The sequence below is a fragment of the Canis lupus genome, chromosome 1 (assembly GCF_048164855.1).
Source record: "Canis lupus baileyi chromosome 1, mCanLup2.hap1, whole genome shotgun sequence".
Taxonomy (NCBI): Eukaryota; Metazoa; Chordata; class Mammalia; order Carnivora; family Canidae; genus Canis; species Canis lupus.
This window is the reverse complement of record NC_132838.1, coordinates 54409048-54434803: the sequence shown is the minus strand read 5'-3', so window position 1 is coordinate 54434803 and position 25756 is coordinate 54409048. Positions and strand designations below refer to the sequence as shown.

At 36.9% G+C, this 25756-nt stretch overlaps 1 protein-coding gene across 3 annotated transcripts in view; it reads left to right on the top strand.

The window, feature by feature from the left end:
- PDE10A (phosphodiesterase 10A) overlaps positions 1-25756 on the top strand; it is a 590195-nt gene that overhangs the window by 503536 nt on the left and 60903 nt on the right. For 2 of the 3 annotated variants that reach the window (XM_072830410.1, XM_072830401.1), the window contains 7 exons: positions 6280-6420; positions 8471-8626; positions 10090-10140; positions 11217-11275; positions 13070-13121; positions 21417-21559; positions 24112-24204. In XM_072830410.1, the coding sequence (XP_072686511.1) occupies positions 6280-6420; positions 8471-8626; positions 10090-10140; positions 11217-11275; positions 13070-13121; positions 21417-21559; positions 24112-24204 (695 nt within the window). The remainder of the gene's footprint in view (positions 1-6279; positions 6421-8470; positions 8627-10089; positions 10141-11216; positions 11276-13069; positions 13122-21416; positions 21560-24111; positions 24205-25756) is intronic. The other variant, XM_072830420.1, reaches the window with a different exon arrangement.

Genomic DNA, 25756 nt, shown 5'->3' with positions numbered 1-25756 from the left:
GTACTAGAGACACGATAGTAAATTAAAATCTCTGTCCTTTTAGGATTTGCCAATTTAACCTATGGACTTAGAAAAAGAAAATCCATATAAACAAGAGACTCCAAAGAATGTATAGATACAGGGGCACCTGGGTAGTGCAGTCAATTGAGCCTATGAAGTGGTTTTATCTCAAGTCGTGATCTTGGAGTTGTGAGCTAGAGCCCCACATCAGGCTCACTCAGCGGGGTGTCTGCCCAAGGATTCTCTCTCTCCCTCTGCCCCTCCACCCCCCCAAATAAATAAATAAATCCTATAAAAACCCTATACAGATGTAAGCTATTTTCCAGCCTAATGAATAAAAAAGAGAAAACACAATTATGTTTAATAGTTTAGGAAATACAGCAGTAGATAGAATGAAAATGATAAACGAGAGGATATTTACACTAATAAATGTAGACATTTATTTTTATATATATTTTTTTTATTGAAATTTGATTTGCCAACATATAGTATAACACTGAGTGCTCATCCCATCAAGTGCCCTTCTTAGTGCCTGTCACCCAGTCATCCCGTCCCCTCCACTCGCCTCCCCTTCCATTACCCCTTGTTCGTTTCCCAGAGTTAGGAGTCTCTCATGTTTTAGATAAAATAGACAGTTTTTGAGGAAAATGTAAATTGTCCCATTTAATACAAATGATGATAGGAAACCTAGGGGGACCAGTAAATGAAAGAAACTGGAGACAGCATTTAAAAAGCTTTTCTAAAAGCCACTTGGACATTTTTTCCAAACTGTTTTTTGAGTTCAAACCTTGTTCAGGCTGTTTGCTACCCCTGGGGACACTGATGAACCAGAATAGGTTCCCTCATTATACCTTCCCTGTGCTTTTCACGTTCCACTGGGACAGTCCCTCAGGAGAGACTACTCCTGTGCTATACACATTTTTTCAGAGCCTGGAAGAAGACGGACAGCTTCCCAAAAACATCATGAGACTCTGGAGTTGGCCTGAGTGAATTGTAGCTCACCACTCTGTGACTTCGAAAAGATTTTTAAACTGTCTAAATCTTAATTTAACTTCCATTGATTAAATGTTGTGTCGTGAATGTTATTCATTCAGCAAACCACTTAAAATACCTGCTGTGTACCAAAAATTTATGCTAAATTGCTGAGCATACAAAGATGATAAAAAGCAAAACAAAACACCAGTCCTGTCATCAAAGAATGTCATAGAGGAAATGGGGAAATCCACAGTTCAGTGTAACATACAATCTTGAGTGCAGAGAGGAAGCCAAGGTGTTGTGGAATAGTGAATTTGATGGGGTGCTGGGGTGAATCACACTAAAAACAACTCAGATGATTAGCTCTGTTTAAGTAGGGTTTGGAAGACCTCTTCCTTAGTAGAAGAGGAAATAAAGGGCGTTCTTGGGCAGAAGCAGAAGTCTGTGAGAAATCTGGAGTTGGGAGAGGAAGTAGCATATCTGTGTGTCCTGACCCTTTGCAGAGATTCACATCATGACGCATACAGGGTGCTTTTGAAATATTTGTTGGAAAAACTATTTTTTTCCATAATAAGATTTTGGTTAATTAATCTTTTTTTTTTTTTTTTACAGTTTCTCTCTTTCATACCCAGTCTTTTACTCTGACACATAACATACTTTATGATATTATCATTATAGGTTTTCTTGTGTTATCTCTAAGAGTATTTTGTAAAAGCTAAAATCTTTCAACCCCTACATTTTTTAATTCATAAAGTAAGTTCACAACAGATAGCTCTTCATACATTGGTGTTGAAGGCCAGTTTATAGCAAGTACTTTAAAGTAATGGCGTGACTTCCTCAACTGCATAATGAACTTCAGCAGGTTAATCTTAAGAATCATGCAGTTAGTTCTCCTGAAAGTTCCAGGTGAACCTGGGGCCAGTTGTTCCTGCCCATCTGCATAGCTCTAAATTCGTTTACTGTCCACTGCCATCTAGTGTCTTGTGAGAAAAATAACCCAATGGTAAGCCTATAAATAAGATCACTTTTGAAGTATTTCTAAAATTGATCGGATTGTAAGTTGAAGCCTTAACATTAAAAAAAAAAATGAAGTTTCATGAATAAAGTGGTCATTGAATTGTGTATGGGAAGGAAGATGAGAAACAGTGTCTACCACCTGGTGTTTCAATTTAATAGATGTCAGTGAATCGGATTTTCCCTTTTCATCAAAAAATCATGTTTTTTTCTCAATAAATTATGATAGTCTTTTCTAGTGTTTATTTTCCACCAAATCTATTTGTCCAAATTAGCTTTTTTATAATTTGGATGCTTTTTTATTGCTTCATTAAGTGAACCTACTGGTCATGACTACTGTTTACCAATCGTATCTACTTTTAATTATCTAACCTTAGATATAAGTAGTAAAAATTGCTGTTACTCCAGAAATACAGGCTAGTTTATAAGGGATTTCTTTGAAAAATTGAAGCTCATTTGTCGCTTCCTACTGCACGGCCAGTCTCTTTGATGGTCCTGGGAGGTGGAGGGCTAGTAGCCCCTGGGAGATTCCCCGAACAGAGAGGAACCAACAGCAGTACTTGTCACCGTGCATGTTCTGAATGCAGTTGATTTCTTCTCTGGGAAGAGTAGGTAGAGGTGGCTGAGGTTTGGAACTTTGGACCTTTTCCTTGTTTTTAGTTTAGTTTAGTTTTTTTTTTTTTTTTTTTTTTTATCTCTAGCTTCTAAAATACATTTGTGCTAATAAACGTTTTCATAGATGATGCAGTGTTAGGGCAGGAATTAATTTTAGGGACTCAGTTCAACATTGGATTTTATAGATAAATGATGTAAGTACATGCATAGTAGTCAATACATTTTAAAATACCATGTAGTGATGTTTGATAAAAAGCAGTTTCTAAAAAAAAAAAAGCAGTTTCTACTCACTCTTATGGAAATAGTGTAATTTTTTAATCTTTATAAAAAATCTTTATAAAGATTTTTTTTTTAAGATTTATTTGTTCATTCAGAGAGAGCGAAGAGAGAGGCAGACACAAGCAGGCACCATGCAGAAAGCCCGATGTGGGACTGGATCCTGGGTCTCCAGGATCACACCCCGGGCTGCAGGCGGCTCTAAACCGCTGCGCCACCGGGGCTTGCCCTTTATAAAGATTCCTTCATGCCAAATATCATAGTGATTTTTTAAATAAAATTCCTCTGATGAATCACTGAACTCTACCTTGGAAACTGATGATACACAGTATGTTAATTAATTGAATTTAAATAAATATATTTTTAAAAATAAAAATAAAGTTAGTATTTCCTTGATAAGTTTCCATAGAACTTACACCCATCATTGATTAATGCAGTAATGCAGCCCCTTTGCCAATGAAAGATGCAAAGTATATCTTATCCAATGAACTGTGGTTACTTTGAAACATGAGGAACCAAAGCAAGACTTGCTTTGTCAGGTCACAAAATGTACGACAAGTTTATAGTAATTCAAACAGTGTGGTAGATTGTCAACCCACTGTACGTAATTGAGAATTCAGAAAGAGACCCAAGTATACTCGGGGATTAGTATTTGGTGAAGGTAGTAGTTTAGCCACTGGAGAGTGACTCTTGAGTACACAGCTGTCCATTTGATTATTTCTTAGAGTCAATAAAAGTAGGCTTAATGAATCTTCCATATCCTGTGAATACATGTAAGATTCAGCCTCTATTTTAGAGGTTTGTTTCTTATTTTTTCCATTTGCAATAATAGCTGTCCGTTTGTGGGTTCAGTTACAAAGATGATGAAGAACATTAAGAACATGGCATTACAACACAGATTTCAAACTAGTGGTTGATACTGAATCAGAGATGGATGTTATGAGGCGAACCTTTGCACAGGGAATTGTATGGAGTAAAACACAAACAAAAAGGAATGGGAAAGCCCTAATGCAGAGGGGAGAAAGTGAAACCACATCAGAAACAGGTGTCAATCCCAGGCCGGTCCTCATTTTCCCCTCCTGTCTGAGCTTTTGGCCTTCATTTGACAATTCATTCAGTACTTTTAGCCCTCACCTCCAGCTCTCATTTGGAAACATTTCTACTTGATAAATATGAACAAAAATCGTAAACTGGTAAAACAAAGATAAAGTTTCCACGGTAAAGAATTATTTAAATTTTTGGTAACTATCTATTATCCACAAGTTTTTCAGATTCAATGAAGTAGTTGAAAGATTTCCAAACCTTTGATTGTCAGCAAACCTAATATATGGAATAGCTTTCCATACACCTTTGGAAGAAAGCAGTATTTGCTATCTGTTTCTTGTGCTCCATATAGAAACCCTACGTAGAAGTGATAGATATTTTATAATATTACATAAGTGATCTCCTAATAATATAGGATTGTATAAGCTATTCTTTCATTATTGGTTTTTGAAGGTTAATTACAACTTGTAGATACTATTAAATCTAGCCTTGAAAGGCATGTAGCAAAGTCATCCAAAAAGATATCTTGTTTTAGATCTTCAAACAACAAAGCCAAAGCTACCACTGGGAGCTTGCTCCAGAGTACTTTTTGTCACCATCCTGGAAGTTCTATAGGAGCTAGGCAAACCCCTCGGTTCTGTTCACATTCATTTCCTGCCTTCATCTTTGGTAAAGAAAAGAACATTGCTCGGCATTCTTCTTATGATTAACTTTCTCATAGTTGGAGAAAATCATTATCAATTCTGATTTTTTCTTCAGGCTGAATATACCACATCCTTTACTTTTTTTCCTTGCAATCATCCCTTCTTCCTGTTCTTAGTTTTTCTACTCTTTTCTCAATCTTAAGAGAAGGTGGCACACCGATTTGTACCGCAGCAATGATAGACACTAAATCTAATAAAAATCTTACTTCATCTACACTGTAGGAATATTGGTGCATAATAGAACTATGGTAACTTTAAAACCCGTGATGCTGAATTCTAGACTCTTTAAAAGTGAATAAGGTGGAATTTTCATTTACTATCTTATATGTAGTTAAATTTTAAAAATCTTTTTAAAGCATATAACTTGTAATAAACATTTTTAACTTAATCTCTACAAAGAACCTTTAAAAAATATTTTTCACAGGCATTGATTTACTTAATTACAAATGCTATGTAAGCATAGTCCTGATAAAGATCTACCTGTGAATAAAATATTTTGAATTTCACTTCTCATCTGTAAGTAATGATGATTTATTTAAAGCAGCTGGGGTTGCATCTATGCTCTGCTTTCCTTCTCCCACTCCTACTCAATTGGAGGAGCTCATTTATAGGGTTTACTCTTGTGTGATAGTTGAGTTAGATTTTATAGGAAGGAGTTCTCTGACATTACAGAGCTTGAAAACCACTTATCTAATAAGTGTATGATTATATCTAACTCAAGTTCTTCAACTAGAATTTGCTTAGTAAGTATTAGTAGGAACACGTAGCTTAAGAGGATTATCTAATCTTTAGATTTTAACTTACAGCAATTCAATTTAAGATAAAAGTAAAGTATTGGGAGAATTTATCTGAACCTTAATATTTTTAAATTGAGTAGATAATCATAATACAGTTACAATATTGTCACAATATTGCCCCCAATCTCCACGTTATTTGTTTTGAATAGTAATTCTTACTTAGTAGAAATTTATTTAAAATATTGGATTTAGTCAAAATAACTGATATTTTTAAAAACTTCTCAAAATGGTTTCAGGACTTTGCCTTCCCACCTAGTCATTTGAAAGGGAACGATGCAGCCAGATTTGTTAAAAATATTTTGCATAAGAGTATTTCAAATCTATAATTTTATAATCAGGCCAATTTAAAGACTGGAATGATTTGAGTCATTAAAAAAAAGTAATACTGTATTGAGAAAGAAAGATTTTTAATGAAAATGAAAAATGTAACCAAATCAGTTTGACTTATAGTCTTTGATCCTATCTTCTGGTCCAGAAGTCCAGTCTCTAGGGGAGGTTGGGCCGGATGTGTATGTGTTTCTTGCTTGACAGAACCTTGACCCTAAGGACAACTTTTTTTTTTTCCATTTTATTGTTTTCTATATATCAAAATAATTTTGGAGGCTATTTTAAGAGTGTTTCTGTGCTTAGACATTCATTGAAGTCCTGTATCTAGCCTGTTTGTGTCCTATAGGGAATACGGGAGAGAATTGCACCTCACATACCCTAGTTTGATCATTGCAAAGCACTTTTCCTCATTTTCTGTCTCTTCATTGGCTTACAGATTCCTCATGACCAATAAGTAGTATCTAGGAGTCTTTTTGTAGTGCCAAAGCACAGGGGGGTCTATAAAACATGTTCTTTCTTCTTGCTAGAGTCTGTGCGTGTTCACTCCACCTGGAATCAAAGAAGGAAAGCCCCGGCTCATTCCTGCTGGGCCTATTGCCCAGGGCACCACCATCTCTGCCTATGTGGCCAAGTCCAGAAAAACATTGCTAGTGGAAGACATCCTTGGGGTAAATGGCTTTTTGCTCTGTAACATTTATAACCTGAAGTATTTATTTCATAAAGATGACATATCATTTTAATGTTATGATTCAAGCCATTTAATAAAACCATTAGAGCAAGATACAGATCAATAAATGGATTTGTATGTAAACTAATTTTTGTTCTCAGAAAATCCTGTCTTACATACCCACCGAGAGCTAGATTTAAATAGTTCTGATTTCAAAACGTACCTGTACAGCTAAGCATAAAATGTATGTTTATATTCATATAAACTAAATGATCACTGTTCTTTGTTTTATATCCTAGCAAGATGTATGTAAATGAGTTAGCTACTGCTCTGTACCATTCTACCCCAAGTTTTAGTGATGTCCTGCAATACCCACTTGTTACTGCTCATGAGTCTGGATTGGACCATTTTGCTCATTGGGCTGTATTCAGCTTGGCTTGCTTATGTATCTGAGATCAGCTGGCTGACACTTAGGAGCTGCCTGGCGTCAGAGAACCTCAGTGATTATCACTCCCCTCCCTCCCACCCCACCTCTCATCATGGTGACAGGGCTTCCAGAGAATAAGTCAAACATGGAAGTGAGTTTTCAAGCATCTGTCTGTATCAAATTTACTACCCTTGCATTAGCCAAAGGAAATCACATAAGCAAGCCCAGACGCAGTATTGGAGGCCCATGGGTATGGAGACTGTGACAAATGGAGCCCTTAGTATAGTCTTCCACACTATATGTGAGCACTGTGATGAAATGTCACTATATGAGCTTATACTTTAAAATTTACAAGTATGCCAATGACTATATAGGTGTAATGAAATTGCTTGAGAAAGTGCTAAGTTGGAGTCTTGAAATCTGGATTTTAATTCTGGTTTTGCTACTAATTATCTATACAGATACAGATAAGGAAGGTTGCTGAAAGACATGATCTTCATTGTAAGATCATTTTATGGAGTGCCTAGGTGGCTCAGTCGCTTAAGCCTCTGACTCCTGGTTTCCACTCAGGCCATGATGTCAGGGTGGTGAGATTGACCTCTGCATCAGGCTCTGCACTGAGCATGGAGTCTGCTTGAGATTCTCTCTTTCCGAGTCCCCCCCCCGCCCCGTCCCACACTTGTGTACGCTCTTTCTCAAATAAAATGTTTTCTAAAAAAGATAATTATGTGACATGATAGAGATGCTAACTACCACTACAATGGCAATCGTATTATAATATATAAATATATAACACAAAATCAACATGTTTTATACTTTAAATGTACATAATGTCATGTCAAGCATATTTCAATTTTAAAAAGTTTCAAAAGTAGATAGATACTATACAAATTGTCATTTGAAAATGCTCTATCATATATGCAAGCTTTCAAAAGATCTGTAAGTTACAAATACAGATTTGTACTATTCTTGATTGATGAAAAGCTTCCTACGGACAGCAGAAATTAAACAGAATTGGTAGCTTTGGTATTAATTTATTCAATTCCCTATATTCCTTTGAGTGATTAGCTAAGCTAGAAAGTTATTAAAGTCAAAGAACCAATTGGGTTTTTCCTAAGTAATCGATAATTATTGGATGATTTGAATACTTAATATGAACCTTTGAGATTCAATCAGAATGACTAGCATTAATATAAACTTCTGTATTATTCTAACCTTAAAAAATAGAACGGACACAATTTTTTATGTATACTTCCTTCATGTGGTATTTATAAACTGGCAAAGCCCTTGGAAGAGTTCTAGCACATAGAAGGTGATGGTTAAATAGGGATTAGCCATCAAATTTACCTTTATTATTGCATGAAGTTAATATATATTCATTGATTAAATCCATCACAGGGAGAAAGAAACATAAAAGCAATATCTGTGTATAGGTGTTGTGTTGCTAAAGATAAGCATTTTCTTAAATAGAGTTTACAGTGTCCATCCTCATTTGATTTTCCTTTGAAAGGGACTGCCTATTTTTTATTACTAGTATTAGGCAAATTCTGACAAATAAGAATCTTAACATAATGATTCCCATTTCTTTTACTGAATTTATATCTTTCCTTCTTTTATTTTTCAGGATGAACGGTTTCCAAGGGGTACTGGTCTGGAGTCCGGGACTCGCATCCAGTCTGTTCTTTGTTTACCAATTGTCACTGCAATTGGTGATTTGATTGGTATCTTGGAGCTCTACCGGCACTGGGGCAAAGAAGCTTTCTGTATGAGTCACCAGGAGGTGAGGCTAGCCCCTTGACCACACTCATTATTATTGTTCAGTTAATGAATGAGTATTTAAAACCACAGTTTGGGCAGCCCTGGTGGCTCAGTGGTTTAGCACTGCCTTCAGCCCAGGGTGGGATCCTGGAGACCCAGGATCGAGTCTCATGTCGGGCTCCCTGCATGGAGCCTGCTTCTCCTTCGGCCTGTGTCTCTGCCTTTCTCTCTCTCTCTCATGAATAAATAAATAAAATCTTTATAAATAAATAAGTAAGTAAGTAAAACCACAGCTTGCTTGACAGTGTTTTGATGGTTTTTAAAAACCTTTATTTTTGTTTTGTAGTTACTTGGAGAGAAAACTGATTACATTAGGAATATAGTAATTTATTTTAGTTAAATAGAATCCATTCTAACAATAAAAATAGAAGTATGCTGGAAAAAAATAGAAGTATGCCATATTGTGCATCAAATAAAGTAGCAAGATGACTTTGGAAAGTTTTTGCATTCTGGTTGTCTATGTTTCCCTAAAAATGTCCTCTTCCTAGAGGATATCCCGAAGAAAGATTCCAACATCAAATACATTTGGAAAACGATGAGCTCCACGCACTATTCCCTGGATCAGAATCGGCTCATTAATCCTTAACCCAAATGCCACAGTGATCTCTCTGTCACTTCCAGCCTACAAATGCGCAAGACCCTCAGTGGCCTATACCCCATCCACTTGGCAGGCCATCCCAGCTTCTGCTCTTCCTCTGTTTAGATTGCACGTGTCCCTGTTGCCCCCCCACCCTAGTTGCTTCCTTCAGGTGCATCCTCACATGTCACCATGCTGAAGAGGAGGCCTTCCCTGAACACTGCTCATAGCCCCAGGGGGATCCTCTGTGGCATTGCCCCTCCATCTGGTGTGACTCTTTTCCTCTGTGTCCCCTTGTCACCAGCTAAGGCCCTGGGCACTTCTTTATTCTTTCTTGTCTTTCTTCTACAGTCTTCTATGAACTGTGCTGGTACTGGCGGTGCTGTGTCTCCAGCACCTAGACTAGTGCCTGTTACCGAGGAGGCACCCAGTGGACGTGTGGGAAGTGAATGAATAATAAAAGAAGTAGAATAGCTAGTAATTTGAGAACTTGTCAGCAAAATTTTAGAAATATTTCATCATTGTAAAGTGGTCATTGAAGCCATTTTAATAGTTTTTTTGTTAAACTGAAAAATAATTATTTTATGTGAAAATCATTGGATGATGGCTCTCTTAAGCAATTCATCTTGCTTTTTGTCTACAGTTAAGAGGAGTGAGAGAACATTAAACTCAGTTATAAAGGGGCTGGAAATGTAAAAGACAAATCCTGTACATATTTAATTCTCTATTTGGCAAAATATTCAAATACTCAGCAGCCTCAGAAAATACTTCATATGCATTTATGCTAGAGTCCTTTGTTAGGATGTCCGCATATGACTAATCAAAGGGTGTTTCATCCTTTTTTTTAGGTTGCAACAGCAAATCTTGCCTGGGCTTCAGTAGCAATACATCAGGTGCAGGTGTGCCTTGGGGTGTTTTTACGGGACTCCCTAAGGGGAGCTGTTTAAAGTATAGCCACTGGGGGATAGGGTGGGGGTTAATAAGTGACCCTTATGTGTTATTTTGGATATTAGGTATTTTGTTATTTCTAAAATTTTGTGTCTATTCATTTTTATTTACTTATTCCCTGCCTTAAATATCTTACAATTATTTATATATATATGTGTGTGTATGCATATATAGAATTATAATATATATGATTATAAATCATTTATGCCATAAATGATACATGTTCTATTACGGTTTTTGTTTTGTTTTGTTTTCCATTTCCTTTCCAAGGAAAGGAACAATCTCCTACTGGCAATAGCATTGCTATCTTTATGACTCCATTTCCTAAATTAAAGTGTCCTCTAAACCAAATGGTATACAAAAACTTTTATCTCACATTTAAGATACCTGCTTCTCTAGAAAACATGATTTAATTAAAAATATTACAAGCCTTGTCGAGGTTCCTTGTAACTAGACTTTAGAGTTCAGGGACACAGTAGTGGTATAATTCTGCTTTGTATCTTCCACTTTTCATTGTTGTCTTTTTTTTAAAAATCCATTTCAGCAAACTCAGGCTCTGTGATGAGAGGAGAAAAACGTATAGGATAATAGTATGAGACCTCTCAGATCTGATCGTATCAAGGATAAGTGGGACATGTGCCCAAGTTGCATTTTTTAAAGTGTAAAGTAGTTTTAAAGAGCAACTCTGGACGTAGACTGCCTTGATCTGCATGCTGGCTTCGTCACTTACTGACTCCAGAGTAGGAGCATGGTCTAAACTTCTTTATGCTCCAATTATAAAAGTAAATCCCAAATCTGTAGAGTTTTGTGGTGATTAAATGACACAGTAACCCTAAAGCTATAGAACACAGCTCAGTGCATTTAAGCATTCAATAAATATAACTTGTTACTAATAGTATTACTACTTAAAAAACAGTGATTGTGTTGTGTCTTTTAAAATAAAATATGGTATGTAGTACTCGGGGAATTGTTATTTTAAAAAAAGTAGAAGTCTCGTATGACTCACGTCCATTACTTTATATGGCAGGTGTGCAGAGGCCTTGCGAAACAAACTGAGCTGAATGACTTCCTACTGGATGTGTCCAAGTAAGTCTTTGTTTGTGGGGTGGCAGGCCGTTTCCTCAATCGGTGCTTTAGAATAAGTGCAGACCAAGGAATAGGCACCACATGAGCCGTCTGTAGGAAGGGTGCTTGCTCCAGACCATTACATTATATTCTCCTCCGTGCTCAGTTAACGAGTGAAGGACTGCGGATGTTCGTGTGCTCCTGTTAATTTGCAGTCTGGTGTATCTTTTCCAAGTAGACTCACTAGAGGGTGTTAAAGACACTAAGTATTTCTATTTTTGTAGGAGAGAATGCAGAGCAGTAGAGGAGGAGGAAATGTTCTAGTTTATTATTTTCCAAAAAGTCCTCTCTGGCATTTTCTATAAATATGTCAGCAAAATATGTTATCAGTATTATTATTTTAATTTGCCCATGTTTGGTAGCTCAGATATCATTTTAAAGAAAATGTTCCATTTTTCTGAAATTGGACCTAGAAAAACCTCATTGGGCTGGCAGTGAAAGCAGTTACAGATACTTCTTACAGTCGAGATTCGTAATTGGTTTTGCCTGCTTCAGGCAAGATTGTCCATAGATCTGACCCTCTACTGAACTGCTGAAATCTAAGATAATGCCCCAGGATGTGGTCACTTCAGGGTCATGTCCTCTGGCAAGTTAATAGAAGAATAACATACCTGTTCTTCACCAGCAGCAGTTCTGACTGTGCTCTCTCTCTTACATCACTCTGGCAGCACCTACTAACATGGGCATCCAGAAGTGTTGTAATCTCCATCACTAATTAGACTGAAGTTGCTGTTTGTGACACATGGGTTTCTTGAAATGTGGAATTAGAGAAGTATGGACATAAGAGTGCTCAGCTATGTCTGAGACAGAATCAGTGTCTCTGGGACACATGACATTACTACCTGAGAACACGTGGAAAGGGGAGCCGTGCACCTTCCCCTGCTCTAGTGTATCTGAATACCTTGAGAGTCTTCCACAGTCTGGTTAAATCCCTGTAAATCTCTCCTCTAGGGGAAACCCATTTGATTTTACCATCTTTCCTGCTGTGCGTTCCTCAGAGCAGTGATTAAGCATGTGCTAAGTCTTATTGGCTCCAAACTGACTAATTTGTCTTTTCAACAAAAGGCATTGTTTATCACTATTAAGTTATCTTATTTCTGAGTACATTGCTAAATTCACAGGAACCTAAAGTGAAAGCGGTACCTTGCCAATAGATCCTATATCAACATATTCCCTGAAATACATTCCTACTAATTCATCTGTTTATCAGGTTGACATTTTAATGGAGGTGCCATATATCTCCAAGAGATTTACTTGCTGTTTGTGATAATGAGTATATAATTCACTTGTGCAAAGTCGGTAGGCCATTATCATTTCTTGTATTCTGATATTTCTTCTCAAAGGAATTACATTGCTTTCTCAGTACAGTTAAACTAACATTTTAACTATATTAATGAGATTTACCAAATTTAAATATTTTTGTTTCAGATATTCATGAAAATATTAAATCTGGTGAGCCCAATTTTATCCCTTCATAGTTTTAGTTAAATACTACAAAACTTTCTCTCAAAATAGGTACTTACCAATAAAATAATTACTTAATTTATCCTCTGAAATTAGAGCCTTCATACCAAAGTAAATGATAAAGTTTCATTTATCTCTCTAAAGTAATATTATTGTCCGTTTCCACAAAAGGACAGAAATCAACATATATGTTTTTTGCTTAAATGTAGAGAAAACTGGGAAATGTATTCAGTTTAATATGTTCTGTGTTCTTATTTAGATTAATTACCAGTTTTATGTTCCTTTTTTCAGGACGTATTTTGATAACATAGTTGCAATAGACTCTCTACTTGAACACATAATGGTAGGTTGCTTTTTATCTTGAAAATGATTGTATTGAACCCTTAGATTCATGTCCTAATATATGGTGGAATATTTTCATGTATTGGGTATATAAACAGTTTTAAATATGATGAAAAGATGGTGCTTGGTGGGTGGAGGTGTTGCTCTGATTTGTCACTTTTGATTAATTTTGGAGGGGTTTGGATAACTTTTGGAAAAATATCTGTGTTTTTCATTATTTAGTGGTGAGCTATACTTTGAGAAAACATTTAATTCCTTTTTATATTCTCCAAAACACCTTTTGCATATCAACTAGATTAGGAATTCCCAACTGATTCTTTTGATCTTGAGGTTGATTCTATTTACTTTCGTCTTAAGTCTTCCTCTCTATCTGGAAGACTAACAGGTACTTGGAGCTGAAAGCCATAGGAAGTTGAGTTTCATCTGTATTTTCTTGTTGCTGCTTTAGTGCTCTGGCAAGACTCCATTAGAGAAGTGGCTTCTGGCCAAATTGACCTGTATGTGTGCTCCACACATGATCAGGCTTCTTGGTACCATTCTTACCCTGTTGTGTATTTTGATAAGGGTTCTTGCTCCATCCCATTTTCCTGTCTTTTCTCAAAAGATAGTAAGCCTGCACAATACATTATAGGCTTATAGGCTCGGTTCCAGTCTTCATGATACACTATGATGTATTTCTCTTTGATATCATGGCAGGTGAGTATGGAGTGTGATATGCTCTGTGTTTTGTAGACAGAAAGTTTATGAAGGGAATTAGTAACATTAGGGGTTATTGCTTTCAGCCCATTCCTTACATAGTTATATTGGTGGTTTTATTTGGATGAAAAAGAGTACTTAGTTGCATTGTAAAAAATTGTTTGGTTATAACAAAATTTCAGGAGTTTGTAAAGAAGTCAAAAATATTAAGAAAACTAAAAATATAAATATATGGATTGACACAGCTTGACTAGGGGTATAAGAAACACTCATTGATATTATTAATGTTATCTTTTCATTTTTTAATTTAATTTAATTTATTTATTTATGAGAGACAGAGAAAGAGTCAGAGACACAGGCAAAGGGAGAAGCAAGCTCCATTCAGGGAGCCCGATGTGGGACTCGATCCTGGGACCTCAGGATCACGCCCTGAGCTGAAGGCAGACGCTTAACCCACTGAGCCACCCAGGCATCCCCGTAATGTTATCCTTTTAAAAACAATTAATTGAGATATAATTCACATATCACAGTATTCATCCATTTAAAGTGTTCAATTCAGTAGTTTTTAGAATATTCAAAGATATGTGCAACCATCACCAGTCAATTTAGAACATTTTCATTACCTCCAAAAGACACTCCATATCCTTTTAGCCATCACCTACTCATGCCCTCATCCTACTGCCTCCCACCACTCTCTCCCCAATCTTAAGCAACCACTAATCTTTTTTTTTTATGTATTTACCTATTCTGGACATCTCACATAAAAGAGATCAGTAATGTGTGGCCTTTTATGCCTGGCTTTTTTCACTTAGCACGCTGTTTTCAAAGTCCACCCATGCTGTAGCAAGTTCCAGAACTTCATTCCTTTTTATGGCTAAGTGATACTCCATTGTATGGATATCCATACCACATTTTTTATCCTTTCATTGGCTGATAAATATTTGGATTGTTTCCACGTTTTAGCTAATGTGAAAAGTGCTGCTTTGAACATCTCTATACATTTCTTTTTTATTTGAATACTTGTTTTCAGTTATTTTGGGTGTATCCTTAGGAATGGAATTGCTGGTTCATATGAGAAGTGAGTGTTTAAGTTTTCAAAGAACTGCCAGACTGTCTTCTGTGCAGTTGTATCATCTTACATTCCCATCAGCAGTGCACACAGGTTCCAGCTTCTCCATATTCTCACCAATGCTGGCTATCATCTAGCTTTTCAGCCTAATACCAGTATTATCCAAAGGTAGAAAAAAGAAAAGCCCTTGAGCAGAAGATTGATACAAAAAGTCAGAAATAAATGAGAACCACAAATCCAGGAGTAAAGATTACATCACAGCTAAAAAGAGCGTTCACCCCAAGAATGCAAGAGTGGTTCAACAGTAAGCAACAGAGTGATTTAATTCCTAATTCTAACTGAGTAAAGGAAGAAAAACTACATCATTGTAATGAGACACAAAGATTTTGTAATGCTCAACACCCAATAGATGCAAACTCAGCAAATTAGGAATAGAAGGAAAACTCGTTAAGTTGTTAAATAGTATCTGGTGGGGACAACAGACACTCTTGACAGTGTAGGAGGAGAACTTTATACATTGAGGAGAATCTGTTAAGCTCACTGCTTGCCTCCAGCACTGTTCTTGTTTTCACTGAATTCTAAATCCACTCTTGTTATCAGAAACCGTTTCCACTTACAAGTAAACCTCTGTGTGTGGGTGCACATGTGTGTACATGTGCATGTATAGGAGAGGCGGATGGCTTTTAGAATGACCTTCTAATGCTTGGAGTTCATAAATATTCTCAAAATATATCTAGGATTTCCCAATTTCTTTTCAGTGTGTGAGAGCACCATTTCAAACTGAAAGCCTAATATTTGGGGAGAATGAAAAATGTGAACATGTTCAAAATCACTAATCTTAAAACAGAAGACTTGCTCACTGCCTACAATTGTTCTTAAGTTGATTTTCTTGATTTTCAACATAATAACATTATCACTGAACAGTAAAACTTTGTCTTATCAAATATGTGTAGTCTTATCTTTTTCTTACCCAAGTGTGTGTGTTTTTTTTAATTGAAGTGTAACTGACAAACAACATTGTATTAGTTTCAGGTGTACAATGTAATGATTCATTGCCTGCGTACGTGGCGAAGTGATCACCCTAATAAGTCTAGTTATCAAAAGTCACCATAAAAGGTTACCCACCCTGGGGATCCCTGGGTGGCTCAGCAGTTTAGTGCCTGCCTTTGGCCCAGGGCACGATCCTGGAGTCCCGGGATCGAGTCCCACGTCAGACTCCCGGCATGGAGCCTGCTTCTCCCTCCTCCTGTGTCTCTGCCTCTCTCTCTTTCTATGTCTTTCATCAATCAATCAATCAATCAATCAATCTTAAAAAAAAAGGTTACCCCCCAATTTTTTTTTTATGATGAGAACTTTCAAAATCCACTCTCCCAGCAACCTTCAAATATGCGCTGTAATACCATTGAATATAGTCACCATGCTGCACACCACATCCCCGTGACCTCTTCATTTCACAATTCGAAGTCTGTACCTCCCACCTGCCTCCATTTTGTCCACCCACACTCCCCTCCCAACTGGCAACTGCCACCCTGTTTTCTCTATCCATGGATTTTGTTTTGTTTTGTTTGTTTTGTCTCTTAGGTACCAAATAATACTTGATTTACCCTGTCTGACTTATTTTACTTAGCATAATAGCCTTCAGATCCATTTGTCTTGTCACAAAAGGCAAGATTTCATTCTTTTTTATGACTGAATAGTATTCTATTATATGTACATATACTGCAGATTATCCACTTATCCATTGGTGGATTGGTTGTTTCTGTATCTCGACTATTGTAAATAATGCTGCAAAGAATGCGATGGTGTAGATATATTAGTGGTTTTGTTTTCTTAGAGTAAGTACTCGAACGTGGAATTCTTGGGTCATATGGTAGGTCTGTTTTTAGTGTTTTTAAGAACTTTCCATAGTAGCTACACTAATTTACATTCCCACCAACATTGCGCAAGAATTCTCATTTTTCCACATCCTTTCCAGCATTTGGTATGTCTTATCTTTTTTACACTGGTCCTTCTAACAGGTTTTGGTTGATACCTCATTGTGGTTTGGTTTGCATTTCCCTGGTGATTAATAATGCTGAGCATCTTTTCATGTGCCAGTCAGCCAACTGCAAGTCTTCTTAGGAAAAATGTCTGCTCAGATCCTCCGCCCATTTATTAGTTGGATTGTTTTTTGCTATTGAGTCATATGAATTTTTAAGATATATTTTGGATATTTGTATTTACAGATACATAATTTGTAAATATTTTCTTCCATTCAGTGGGTTCCCTCTTCATTTTGTTGATGGTCTCCTTTGCTGTGTAGAAGCTTTCTAGTTTGAGTAGTCCCACTTATTTTTGCTTTGTTGCCTTTGCTTTTGGAATCAGATCCAAAAACAAAAACAATCAAATGAAAACATTGCCAAGACCAGTGTCAAAGAACTTGCTGTCGGTGTTTTGTTCTTGGAGTTTTCTGGTTTCAGGTCTTCCATTCAAGTCTTCAATCCATTTTGAGTTAATTTTTTATATGTTATAAAATACTAGTCCAATTTCATTCTTTTCCATTGTGGCTGTCTAGTTTTCCTGGCACCATTTATTGAAGAGACTGTCCTTTCTCTATTTATATTCTTGCCTTCTTTGTCGTAAATTAATCAACCATTTATGTGTGGATCCTCTATTCTGTTCATTCGATCTACATTTCTACCATTCTGTTTTGATTCCTATAGTTTTGTAATATAGTTTGAAATCAGGGAACATGATATTTCCAGCTTTGGTTCTTTCTCGAGATTGCTTTGCCCATTTGAGGTATTTTGTGGTTACATACTCATTTTTTTTGTTCTAGGTCTATGAAAAATTCCATTGGGATTTTGATAGAGATTGCATCAAATCTGTAGATTGCTTTGGATAATCTGGATATTTAACAATATTAGTTCTTCCAATCCATGAGTGTGGAGTATCTTTCCGTTCAGTGTCTTTCGTTTTTTTCATCAATGTCTTAAAATTTCCAGTGTATAGGTCTTTCACTTCCTTGATTAAATGTACTCCTAGGTATTTTATTCTTTGGATGCAAATATAAATGGGATTGTTTGCTTAGTTTCTCTTTCAGATAGTTCATTGTTGGTGTATAGGAATGCAACAGGGAGTGCCTAGGTGGCTCAGGCGGTTGAGCATCTGACTTGGTTTTGACTCAGGTTGTGATCTCATGGGTTGAGCATTGGGTTCACACTCAACAGGGAGTCTGCTTAAAGATTCTCTCCCTTTGCCCCTCCCCCCACCTATTCCCTCCCTCTCAAATAAATAAATAAAATCTTTTTTTTTTAAAGGAAGGAATTCAGTACATTTTTGTTATGTTTTTGTACCCTCCAACTTTACTGAATTTGTTCATTAGTTCTAACATAACAATTCTTTTTGGTGGAGTTTTTAGGGTCTTCTATATATCAAATCAGGTCAGTTTTACTTCTTTTTATCAAATTTGGTTGCATTTTATTTCCTTTTCTTGCATTGTTGCTCTGGCTAGAACTCTTAATACTATGTTGAACAACAGTGATGAGAGTGAGTATTCTTGTCTTATTCCTAATCCTAAAGGAAATGCCTTCAGCTTTGTATCATTGAGTATGATGTCAGTTCTCCCATGTTTGGTGAGCATCTTCAGGGCTGTGACTTTGAATTCTATCAGTAAGCCTCTTATGTCCATTTCATTAGTTGTTTTTCCTGAGGTTTTACCTTACTCCTTTGTTTGGAACATGTCCTCTGTTTTCTTCATCTTGCTTGACTCTCTGTGCTTGTTTCTATGTAGTACGTGACACAACTGCCTTGTGCTGGTGCTGAAGGAGGGACCTTGTATAGGTAGTGAACCCTATCATCCCACTCACCCTAGTGCTTGTTGTCTTCCAGCCTTGTGGTTATCGAAGTGGCCTGATTTATCCTTGATGGGTCCCCATTGCTATGGGCATGTCAAGACGTAGCAGTGTTGCACAGGGGAAGGTTTTGGTCAGCACTGGGTGTCTGGCTGATTGGAACTGAGAGCATCAGGCAGCAGCTCTGGAAGTATGTGGTGTAGACAATCCCATGGGACCACAGTGTGAGCCCTGCTGGCCTCCAGACCATGTGACCTGGAGAGGTCTGCAGGGTGACAGCTGTAAAAATTGGGGCTCCAGATAAGTGTATGAACTCCTTCCTGAGAGGTAGCAGCGAGTTGTCACAAGGCCAGGGGAAAGCATGGAGATGGTGTCCCTGCTTTCCCTGATGAGTCCTCCATGGTCTTTCGTTTTTATCGTTTTTATTATGAATGATTGCTGAATTGCATCACATGCACTTTGACAACCATGAAGGTAATTGTGTGATTTTTTCCTTTGTTTTATTGCAATTATGAAATAATAGAGTTTATGATACTAAACAGTTCTGATTAAAGTGTAATTTTTAAATACCATAATCTTAATTTATCCCTGAGTTTGATTTGCTAAAATCTTTATTTGAGTTCTTTTCTGTTTCCAAGGTCAAGTTAGCCTGTGATTTTCTTTTTTATAGTATCTCTGTCAATTTGCAGTATCAGTGGTGTAGCAGGGGTTCTAAAAATAACTGAAAAGGTTTTGTTCTTTCTGAACATAGAACACTGTAAATCAGATGTGAATTTATTTGTTGAAGAAGATTCTTAAGTAATTCTTTTTTGAAATCATTTTGGCTGAGGCCTCTTATGGGGATAATTCTTTGACAGTTTTACAGTTCTCTTTTTGATTAACTTCTATTCAGATTTTTCAGCTTCTTTTTCTAGAAAATTTCCTTTTTCTAGAAAATTATCTATTCCATTCAGACCTTTATAAATATTAACATAAACAGGTGCCAGAGTATGAAACAATTAACATGACCTAGGCATTAGGGACACAAATTTCACTTTTCATAATGTCATCTCTAATAGTATAGAATCATGATTATTATTTGATAATTCAAGATCCCATGAGTTTGCAGGATAAATGGGTGATTCTTCTGTTTGCCAGCAATACTATCTCCCTAACTTTTTGTCATTCATCCTTCCTCAAATATTTATTGAGGGTGCTTAGGCTATGGAGATCTTATATGTTCTAACCTACAGGTTGGCAAACTTTTTTTTGTTAAATGTCAAATAGGAAAGTTTTATGCTTCGTGGGCTGTACTCTATTGCATTCACTCAGCTCTGGCATTGTAGCAGATTTGTAAAGGAATGAACATAATTCTTTCCCAATAGAACTGTATTTATAAAAACAAGCAATGGACTAGATTTGGCAGATGGACTTTAGTTAGCTGACCTCTACTCCAGACATTGTGCTGGGCTTTTGGAATACTGTGGGGGGAAGGAAGCAGTTTCTGCTGTCACAGAACTCACAGTCTAATGGAAAGAGACAGACTAAGTTCTCATACCAATAATACCCAGTATACTCACTCCGTGGCATGGCCAATGTTTGTTGAGTGAGTGAATATAGTTTATAAAGACGAGAGTTTATAAAGACAAGTAGTTTTACATGAGATTTTATGTTTTCCTCTGGCCACAAGGTGGCCCATGTCCCTCTTGCATAGACTTTGATGACTGTTTTTCTCTGAGAATCAACACGTTTTCTCTGGGCGGTAATTTTACAACTAAAATCTGGAAGAGGGTTGAGCCTGCCAGAGTTCTCAATTGAGGTGAATATGCTAATTGCATCGTAACTGTAGTCCCAACTCATGAAGGACAGTGGGATACTTCAAGCATTAAAGAAATAATTGTGGAGGGAAATTGATGAACGAGTGAATGACAATATGAATACACAGTTTTCCAGTTAGAAATGAAAGAGCATATTTGTTGTAAGAATATAGGCCATGAAAACAGTTAATATGAGTTCAAATACCCAATCTGCCATTTACTAGCCGTGTAGTGGACAAGTTTAGTTACCTCCCTGCCTCAATTATCCTAACCCGTGAAGTGGAGATAAAAATATTCCCTGACTTAATATTGTGACTGTGGGGATTAAGTGAGGGAAGGCACCTAAGGTGTGTGAAAGTGTCGGCCCAGAGTAGACACATAATAATTCTTACACGCTATTTAGTGGAACAAGTAAAATGCAACAAATGTGAATATATGAACCTCATTAGAAGTTACATTTCATATTTTTTTACAACTGCTATGTCACGAATGCCAACCATTCAAAATGGATGCTGGCCTTAGAGTTGGCAGAGGCTCACACCAGGCATGAGGCTAAGCCCTAGACGTCCTGGAAGGGGGGCCAGGGTGGCAGCAGGGCCCAGAGGGAGTGGGGCCAGCAGCTGCTTTCCAATCCACACAAAAGTTTAGTAGTATTTCAACATCAGCACCTTGGTGTGCATGTATAGCAGCTGTTACTCATTCATGTTGGTACTTGCTAGTGTCAGCACATTACCAGTGACATAGATTTTTTTGTACTTGTATACCTATAATTATTTGGTTGTGCTAATTTTCTACCCGGTTAGAGTATAGATCAGCCGGAATTTATATTTATTTCTGATAAAGTTTTCCTTTAAACTCTGAATTTCTCATTGGCTTACTCTTGTTTTATTGTTTGTCTTTAGATATATGCAAAAAATCTGGTGAATGCCGATCGTTGTGCACTTTTCCAGGTGGACCATAAGAACAAGGAGTTATATTCAGACCTTTTTGATATTGGAGAGGAAAAGGAAGGCAAACCTATCTTCAAGAAGACCAAAGAAATAAGGTACAGCTGGAAGTAGAATGTCCATATGCTGTGACTGCAGCTGTGCGGGTGTCCTGTTACCCACGTTTCTGTGCCTATTCACAGGTGCGCTGACAGTACTTGTCATGCTGTGATATCATTCCCACCAGGACCCGCCTCCTGAAGGTAGTACTTCTGGGAATGACATTGCAGTGCCAGCGAAACCGCGCCTAGGAAGCTTTAGCGTCACTCCTGGAAATGCCGTCTTCCGGAGGCGGTCCTTTTGGAAATCATGTTGGAAAAACTTACTAGTGCTCCCAGGTAGGTAAAGGTACATCCCACCTGGAGTCTGCAGGTTCCCCTATGTCTAGGAACAGGGTGTATTTAGAAAATACTGCCCCTAACCTGTCCTGGACTGCAGGGCTGTCTCCAAGTCCAGACTATAATGGAAATTGACCTGGTATATTTAATGACTTAAACACACTGTTCTGTAACTGATCAGTTCATTTAATCCATCATATAGCACACTTTTGTAGCATCTGAAAACTAAAGCCTTCTTTTGACCTTTAAATGGCAGTAGCTACTGTCACGTAGATGAACAGAGTGGAGTTTGAGTGATGGAGGCAAGCTTTTTCCATCATATCACAATCTTAGCATCTACAAGGAGCACTGTCACCAAACTTTTAAGAATCAAGCTTAACGTTTAAAAATTGACCTTTTTTTTTTTAGACATTTGCACCCCTTTTGCTTATGTATCTTGTTTACCTATTTTCCCACATAATAACGTAAAGAACTTGGGTAGTTACAACATGGTAGTAAAACAGTATTCCTTATTAATTACGAGTTGCTTTCCATGTGTCCTGTCACTTAAGAGAGCTAAGCAGATGTGAAAGAAACAGGAGTGTGGCCCTGAGCCAGGCCTCCCTACTGCCTATCACACAGTACTTCCCATTCTGTAGCCCTAGGGTGACAGATCCTATATTCCACACTCAAAGAACTCTGAATTAGAGGCACTGTTGAGATTTTTTTTTTTTTTACCTGTTTTATTTTTGGTTTATTTGTTTTTTAGACCTGAGTAAATCAGTTTGGATAGGTAAAGTAATTTTTCATTAGGGTAAAGTAATTTCTCATGCTGAGGGTTCAAGTGTTCTTCGCAGTGCTGGTATTGATCTCATTTCACAATAACTTGAAGTTCGTGTTGGCAAGCAGGGGAGGAACAGTGAGGGAATGCGGCTGGCTACAGCTCTGTCAATGGACCAGTTGATGCCAGCCATTTATGCACGGGGCTGCCTCTTAATTATCTCCTGCTGGACACAGCAAACCAAGAAAATCAGGCATAAATCATGATGTGGATTCTGATATTCTTTGCTTGCAGCGGTTGAATTTGTTCTGTCAAACATCAATTTGTTCTTTGACATTGGTCAAAGCACAGAAAACCAGGATGAAACAAGCTTGCTTCTTAAGCAATGCTGAGTTCACTTTTTGGTGTTTTAAGAAAGTTAATTCTCTTGTGTCAATTATCTTCTGTTTTTTTCCCTTAAGGTTGAGCTTTATTTCAATAATGTTGAATAGTGCCTGTTATTAATTATTGCCTAAAATGTTGAAAATGTAATATTATGGGAATTATTTTCAAGCTATTGAAATCTAGATATTATGGACTATAGACCTCTTTCTTAACTACTTTTGAAATGAATGCATGTATTATGTGATATTGTAATAAGAAAACTATTTATAAAATGAGAATATATTTGTAAAACAAAGTGCTGATATTAGATACCGAAACATAATTAAGTGTAATCAGATGTTTATATTTTTGACTGCTTTTAACTTTAACAAATTAGAGAAGTAAAGATACTAGAAGTTATAAATTGTGTTATTTTTATATAATCCTTGTGTTGCAAAAACCTTTGAGTCCCAGTCCTGCAATAGTATCTCAACATCAGATATAGCCTAGAAGTTTGGTTATATTGTGGTGGAAAATACACTGGTGTAGACCTGCATTCTTGTTTTTATTGTGCCACTAACTTTTTAGGAATGTTGGCAAGTTACTGAACCTAATGAGCTTCCATTCACACTACCGTGAGAATTAAGAAAATTTATGTTGAGAGGCACTTGTCTGGTTTAGTCAGTAGAGCGTGGGACTCTTAATCTCGGGGTCATGAGTTCAAACCTCACATTGAGCATGGAATAAAAAGTAAATAAAGAAAGAAAAATAATTAAAGAAAATTTATGTTGAAGCATCTTGTAAATTATAAGGTACTTTGCAAATATAAAGAATTATTATCGGTCAGTAGAGGAGAGTGCTAGTTAATCTCTCAGTTTCAATTTGTGATCCAGTATAATTAAATATATTGTGGGTTCTATCTTAAAACAAGCTTCTCAAATGATTTATTTGCAGTGTTTCTCTGCAGTGTTTCTCTGCTTTACCTTTACATGTTATATAATAAGAGGATTTTTGAATATGTAAATGTAAAATTAATGCAAGTATTTAAAATAAAACAGTGCTTTTTAATATTTAGTGGTAGTGAAATGTTTCAAATTATTTTAGAACATCACTGTCTTAAGTAGCATGTCCCTCTCTTTTATATCTGCAGATTTTCAATTGAGAAAGGAATTGCTGGTCAGGTAGCAAGAACAGGGGAAGTCCTGAACATTCCAGATGCCTATGCAGACCCACGCTTTAACAGGTGAGAAGTAGTTTGTGTCCTCAGCAATCTCTCCTTCGTGTCCCATGTGGCTGCAGCCTCTGCGCTGGAGCCCCCAGATCCCCACATGTCTGCTCAGTTAGCGCCTTTGTTTTCATTATAGTGTTAATCATTCTGTCCTGGGCATTTGCTCCACAAGACCATGCCCTACAGGCAGTAACACCTACTGATGAAAGTACCTACTCGTGATTCAATTCTGTCATGTATCAGCTCTAGAGAGACCTGGAGTGAGTTGGTTTTGCTGAGCCTCCGTCTCCTCATCTTTAAAATGGTACAATAATGCCTATTCTATAGGGTGGTTTTTGTTTGGTAAGATTAGAGAAAATATTCATAAGAGCTCTGGCAACTTCACCTGACACAAAATGGGAACTCCATAAGTTGCTGCTTTTATTAGAGATTATTAGAAGTTGGGATGTTAGATGGCTTATAAAGATTTTTTGTTTTGTTTTGAGTTCTTTGGAGAACTAGGAACCAAATTATGTAATCTGATTTTAATAAATCTCTAGAAATTGAAAGTCTCAAGATTGATGTTGTGACTGGTAGGGAGTCATGGTTCAGGTATTTTGGCAGTAGTGTTCCCTTAATTCAAACATTTGGTTCACCTTAAGAGACAATTAAATAGCATAAACAATTTTTTTTGGAAATTTGATTAGTGTCCAATATGTGCACAGTTATATCCCAGGGGTACATTTTATCAGTAAATTAAGGGTATGCAGAAAATCTCAGGGTTTTTTCAAAAAAAAACCATACTTGTTATTTTAGTGCTGAAGTATTGAAGATATTTGCATATCCTTATTTTAAAACTGTCAACTTTTAAGAACATGAAAAGGCAAGCAACAGATTGTGAGAAAATATTTGCAAAATGTGTATCTGACAAAATACTTGCTTCCAGAGTATGTAAACAACTGTCCCAACATTAATAAAATAACCTAATTTAGTAAATAGGACCCAACATTTTAAGACATTTCACAGAGGAAGATACATGAATGGCCGTTAAACACAAGAGAACAGATATTTGTATAGGAATTTGACAATGAAATCTCAATACACAATAATTTGAGGGGATATAGTTTTTAAAACATGGCATTAGCAGGGTGCCTAGGTCAAGCCCATGTTGGGCTCCACACTGAGTGTGGAGTCTGCTTGTAATTCTCCCTCTCCACTCCCTGCCCCTCTTTCTCAAATAGATAAATCTTTTTTTTTCTTTTTTAAAAAGGAGGTGTTAGCAAGTGTTGGCAAGGATGTGGGGAAACTTAACACACATTGCTGATGGGAGTGTGTAATGTACAGCCACTCTGGAAAACCTTGCACAGTTTCTTGTAAAGTTAAGCATACACTTACTGTACTCAGTCAGCCCCACTCCTGGCTATCAAGGAAGAGAACATGTCCACACAAAAATTTGTACGTGGATCTTCAAAACAGCATTATTCACAATTGCCAGAAAACTGGTTGTTAACGAACAATAATATCCATCAACTGGTGAGCGGATAAATGAAATGTGGTTCATGCATACCTCAGAATACTACTCTGCAGT